At 33.5% G+C, this 6,000-nt stretch overlaps 1 protein-coding gene across 1 annotated transcript in view; it reads left to right on the top strand.

The window, feature by feature from the left end:
- LOC137652403 (golgin subfamily A member 3-like) overlaps positions 1 to 6,000 on the top strand; it is a 71,308-nt gene that overhangs the window by 561 nt on the left and 64,747 nt on the right. Inside the window, exons 2-3 of the mRNA XM_068385797.1 lie at positions 3,246 to 3,409; positions 4,978 to 5,065. Of these exons, the coding sequence (XP_068241898.1) occupies positions 3,293 to 3,409; positions 4,978 to 5,065 (205 nt within the window). The 5' untranslated portion in view covers positions 3,246 to 3,292. The remainder of the gene's footprint in view (positions 1 to 3,245; positions 3,410 to 4,977; positions 5,066 to 6,000) is intronic.

Here is a 6,000-nt window from a genome sequence, read left to right as displayed (position 1 = left end):
TTGACTAGTTTAACAATATGAAAAGGAAATTTACACCTGCATTAAATGAATAACATCTTTAGTTGAAAAGGGTTTGTTATTATACTGGCATTTTCTCTATTGGTATTTGAAGAGCACATATTTTAAAATGGACATTTGAAGAGCAACTTTATGGTTATTAATAGCAATATTTATAAAGACGTGGGCAATTTTCATTCCCTATTTGGTGTCTACAACTTACAACCCTTCCGGTGTGCTGAACTTTTGGAATCATAAAAATTATCAGAAGCCTTTGTATATCAGCGGCCACTTCCTCTTGTGTGGACATCAACTAACCTAAACTTTACCTCCTAACCTAACCTACAAGCCGTATGCTTACCTAACGGGGACAGCTAACGCCCCCTCCTGCGACCCCCTTACAGTGACGTATTCCAAGTTAGACGTAATAATACATGCAGGTGGCCGCTATCGTACATACGCATCCACTATTATTTTCAAACCTATCGCTAAGAACAAGGCAGTCTAAGGGGTTGCTGAGACCCTTTACCCCCCCCCTCCCCCATTTTATGTAAGTTGGTAAGGGCATGATTTTTAGGTTAGGTTAAGCCGGGAAGTTTAGAATAGATGGTGTTCTATGCACCCGGTAGGTCCTGTCCATCATGATATTTGTTTTTTAGAGTATTCATTAGAAATAGAATTTTGTATTTAAGCAAAAAAATAGCTGTGTCATTGGTAGAGCCTTAGTTGGACTTCATTGCCATGGGTCTGAAAAAACGTATAACCCCGGGTGCACTTGCGCCAAATGAGTTTGTCGGCCATTTTCGCTTCATTTTGATATTTTCTTGAATAATTTGCAAAAAAACTTTCTAGGTCACTTTGGGGAAACAACAGAATTCTGTTAACCCTCTAATCACAATTTATTCTGAAATAGACTATAACAAATCTCTAATTCATCTCTGTTACAGTATACTTTTTTTATGAATATTTATGCACACGGAAGTAGTATTTTACCCCTCTCATATCTCTTAGTTTATCATAGAAAGACATGTTCTATTGCAATATTGATTATTCTTGACGTAAAGTAGAGTCAATTTTAAAGGAAAAAGGAACCAAAATGAAGACTGTAGTTCAAATAATATGGTGGCTTGGATGACACGAAGAATAGATATTTCTTCTTGGAGGTTTTTGCAAGTACTCATGAGCTCAATTCTGGGAACAAAAAACATTTTTTAGTTGAGCGGTCATCAAAGAGTTCAGTTAGAAATGTTAAAATCAAAATCTCATGATTTATGATGATTACAATACAGTACATTTAATAGATTAAAGTCTTTTTAACCACAAGGTAATTGTCACCATAAACAGCAATTTTTAGTTACTAGATTAGGGTGGAATATGAGTTATCGGTGTTTAGTAGTGACGGCACTGTAGTAAAGATTCGCCTTAAACTTTTGCTTGTTATACATAATATTTTAGCTAAGAGACTCCTCCCATATTTTCCCTTGGATATTCTAATACAAGATTGGTTGACAGAAATTAAATATTTGTGGTTATAAAGGTGTTTTATAATTACTGTATATGGTATACAGTACTTGAAGTTATGTTAGTTTAGATTTGGGAATATAAATATTTTTCATAATGCCTTTTGATATTGAACCTGAATTTTTAGAGTAATATTTCTATTCAAAATTAGTAGCAAGAAATGACACTTTAAAACTTGTTTTCTAAGCACTCAAGAACCATCTCTCTTTAGAAATATAAATCAATTGGTGAACGTGTGGTTTGCTAGGGATTCGGAAAGAAAGTTACCGTAGGCTACGTTTTTCCGTTAAGTATCCATGCCACATTTCTAGGAAAAGGTTATATGACACGTTGAGAGAAATCAGTCGCCTGCTTTGTCCTAAGTTAGATTAGGATGTGTACCTGTAATTATCATTGCCAAACTCTCATTTCCTTTTCTTTGTACAGTAATTGTTAATCGTTGTACAGTACATGCGATCCATGCATTTTTACATCGTGATTTTACTGTTGCTCCTGGGGCTATGCACTGGTTTATAATTTTTTCCTCTAAAATCTTACTCAGTTTCTATAGTAACAATTCACAATTGATGGTTTTTATTGATAGTATTTGAACCTCGGAACAGATGAAGTAAGGTTGAACACTATGCTGATTTTATTGGGTTGAAGTGCAAATTAACATTCTGTATTTTATAAAGGAATCATTAAATTTTTCTTTACTTTTAACAATCCTGAAATTCGACCCCTCAGTCTAAAGAAAAATCTAAACGGGTCTTATTGGGCATGATACTGCGGTAACCACAGTGAAATTCTTAAAAGACTTGTTCCTAGTCGGACATTCTCTTTTAATCATCGTCTCAATCTAGGTTGAGTAGCCAAGGGTGTGATTGATAGACATAAACAAAGTAAATACAGTAATACAGTACACGAGTTTAGGTTTTCCCCAAATACCATACTGAGGAGGAGAAAGGTAATGATTTTCCCTTTAGATTATTGCTTAAACATGATTTTGATGAATATTCTCATTGAATAAAGAAGGAACAAGGTAAATCAGTGTGCTTGGCACTAGTGGATAAGAAACCCACGGTAGTATCAAACTAATAACCTTTATGGAAAAGGCATAATTTGTGAGGATAAAAGAAGTTCGTCAAAACACTTCGGTCGGACGAGAATGACCAGATAGTACCAAGAGAGTAATTGGCCGATTTGTTATTATAAATAGGCAGTAGCCTTACGTATGGCAAGGGAGCATTAGAATAGGTGGTCAAATCTCTCTCTCCATAAATAGGAAGAGCAAGGAACTTGTAAGCTTTGGAATAATTTTTTTTTTTTTTCATTTTTATTTTTTTTTGCACGTGATGCTACAGTTACCAGTTTAAAAAATACATAATTAATTGAGTAGCTCTGCTGTGTTTTGTGTTATTAAACAAAACTGTCAATATCTGTTAAGCTTGTTTAGCAATATTTGATACCTATAGGCTTTGACATTTTTTTTTTACAATACCCATCTGAATATTTGTTAATTTTATTTCACGATGCCACTTAACACACTGTGCTTCCTATTTCATAGACAATAATTTTGATACTTATGATTACTGTTCCACTTTTATAGAAGAACCTTTCTGTGAATCAATGTAATAATATAATGCCTTGACATTCAAGTATGTCTACTATAGTTTTTATAGGAATATTTTTAATTATTTGTTAGTACAGTAACTATAGATACTGTAATAGTTTTCTTTTTTTCTTAGGAATAGGAATGGCGAGGCTGTATCATCTTGTGTAGGTAGAGCTAACAATGGAGGCTGGAGGAAACAATGTGAACCAAAAACTCGGGAAGCAGTTTGATGGGAACACAAATCTCAATAATTCAGAAGTTTTTGATGTTGTTATCGATCCTTTGACAGATTTCAAAGTGAGTTTCCATTTTGATTCTTAACTCTATTTTTTGCAATACTGTACTGAGACTGCCGTATTGCTTTATCTACAGCATGTAATTAGTTAGTTGGGGTTTGTATGAAAGAAAAATTTTGGTAACGGAAAACCCAAATTTTTAGCACTATATGATTTTGTGTATGCTAATTTATTTTACATAATTTGGTGGCAATTATTCAAAATAAAATTGCAATATTTTGTGTTGTGGCACCTTTTACTTATGTTTTTAGTGTGGTTTTTAAGTCTAATTTTTTCTTAGTGTTTTACTTCAAGTCATCCACTAACATTCAAGAGCCCCATAAATTCATTGAAATTAAAATTTTGGATAATCTTTGGTTTTCCTACATCCTTGCAGGATCTGTTGTGCATTTTTCACCAATATTGATTCCTGTCAACAATCCAAAATGATATACGGTGCTAGGTTTTACCGTATTTTACATGGCTTTGGTGCCAATTATAATTATTCTTTAGTTTCTATACACATAACTGTATAACGAATTTGGCAAAAAAGGAGTTTTTTTAAGCTGGCAGAAATTCACAGATTTGTAGAGGTAAAAGTGTAGTATCTCTGTTAAGTAACCTACTTGTGAATGTTAAGTGTCTTCTGTATTTTCATATTGTAATTACTGCACAGTACATACAATTTGGCACGCGTCTAAATACTTCTGTAGCAGTTTATACTAAATATTTAAGTAAAAATATATTCTTTTATTCATACTGTCAAGTCATACTTATAACTTTATATGTTGGTTACATATAGGCTGTCCATAACTTATGGCACAAATATACAAATTTATATCTACTTAGTTTTGAAGCACTTATATAAGAGCTATGAAAGATACAAAATATAGCCAACATTGTGAAATAAAATAGAAACTTAGAGGTCCATTCCCATTACAACACTAATATACAATGTTGCAAGCATGTATGGTGTGAGATCCAAAAGCACGCAGAACTTAAATTTAAACTTAAAATTTAAATACATATAAAAGTCTGAAAATTTGTAAAATCTGATAAATGGTTTTCATTCATAGGAATGAAAATGTGATGTAGAGATGTATAAAAAGGCTGATACAAACTTTTATTGTTCTTTCATCTGTGGCCGGTCATTTGAATGCTGTGTGGTCCACAGTAGCTGTATGTCAGGACTATGCTATGCAATTCTAAGTGACCTATGCTGTTTGATGTGTGATTTATTGCATTGTATTTTCTGCTTATCATATATATGGAAGCACTCTCACTAATATTTTTTTATATTTCTTTGAATACAGTTTAAAAAAAATATGTTTAAGCTTTGTAACTGACTTTGCTTTGTTGAAATGAGATGCATCTTGAAAAAAAATGTTTAAATATAGATTAAGTTAATACATTACTGTATGTTCTATTTGTAAATTGTCATGTAATGCTAAATAACAACAAAGTGCTGGTTTGTTGGATTTATTTAGGAGTACCCAGTAATTGCTATTAAATTTATAGGCCATGGTTTAAATTGTGTTATAGAATTTTTAGTGCTTCATTCTTGTAAAGCAATTATTTCATTTTTCAAAGGTCTTGGAATTAAACAGTGAACCATCATCACCTCAGCAGTCTTTCAATTTGCCGACATCTGCCACAAGTCTTCATTCAGCACCTGAAGGTACGCCTCAGAATTTGCCTCTAAAGCAACAAACACCCTCCCTTGAAACTTCCAGCCAGTTGATGACCGGAGAAGTCAACAAGGCATCCTCCCTCCCTACTAGTCCCTACCATCCTGGCCGTACATTGCGTAGCATTTTTGGTATGAAAATGTGTGGTGAAGTGTTGCGTAGTTGTAGAATGTGCATAGAGTAGTTTGGTAGCTAGTTCTTGATTTGTTCTTATGCAAATGAAACTCTTAAATTTTACCAAATAGTAAAAGTACCTCTCCAGATGTTGGCAAACCATCCAGATACAAGTAAAATTTTATGAGGTAATTTGCTGAGGTTACAGATTCCACTGAACAATTAGTCCAATGCTGACAGTTCCTTATTTGTATATGATGTCTGATCTTTTACTGTAAATCATTCAAATCATTGCTTTGATTTATATAATTTTGCTTTAAAAAACATCTCTGAAAATTTATTTTCATTCATTTCGTTTAAAGGTTAAAGGGGTCTAGTTTCATTTGCAGTATCGTCTGGAAAGACGCACTCCAATATATGCCAGACAAGCTCAGCCTCCGCAGTAAATTCCCAGTCCCAGACTGGGGTCGATCTATTGCTAGGCGAATACATAACCACTGTACTAGCCAGGAGGTAACAGTAATTAAAGTTTTATCTTCTAGTCATTTCCAAATCAGAAAAACATACAAGAGAGCAGAATGAATAATTGAAAAATAAAAGCCAGAAGTAATACAGCTGGGGCTAGAAAATATTGCAACAAAACTTGAGCACTACTTACATTATTCCATGTATGCAATACTCTATTGTACATTATATGCAATTCCGTAATGGTCCTGTTTTAGTGATTTTTGTGGGTCTGGGAACGGTGCATAAACTATGGTACTCCTAACACAATTTTTCCGAAGCCAAAGGAGGATTTATTTTACCAGTT

The sequence above is a fragment of the Palaemon carinicauda genome, chromosome 13 (assembly GCF_036898095.1).
Source record: "Palaemon carinicauda isolate YSFRI2023 chromosome 13, ASM3689809v2, whole genome shotgun sequence".
NCBI lineage: Eukaryota > Metazoa > Arthropoda > Malacostraca > Decapoda > Palaemonidae > Palaemon > Palaemon carinicauda.
Note: the sequence above shows the minus strand (reverse complement) of the source record. Positions and strands in the feature narration are given on the sequence as shown.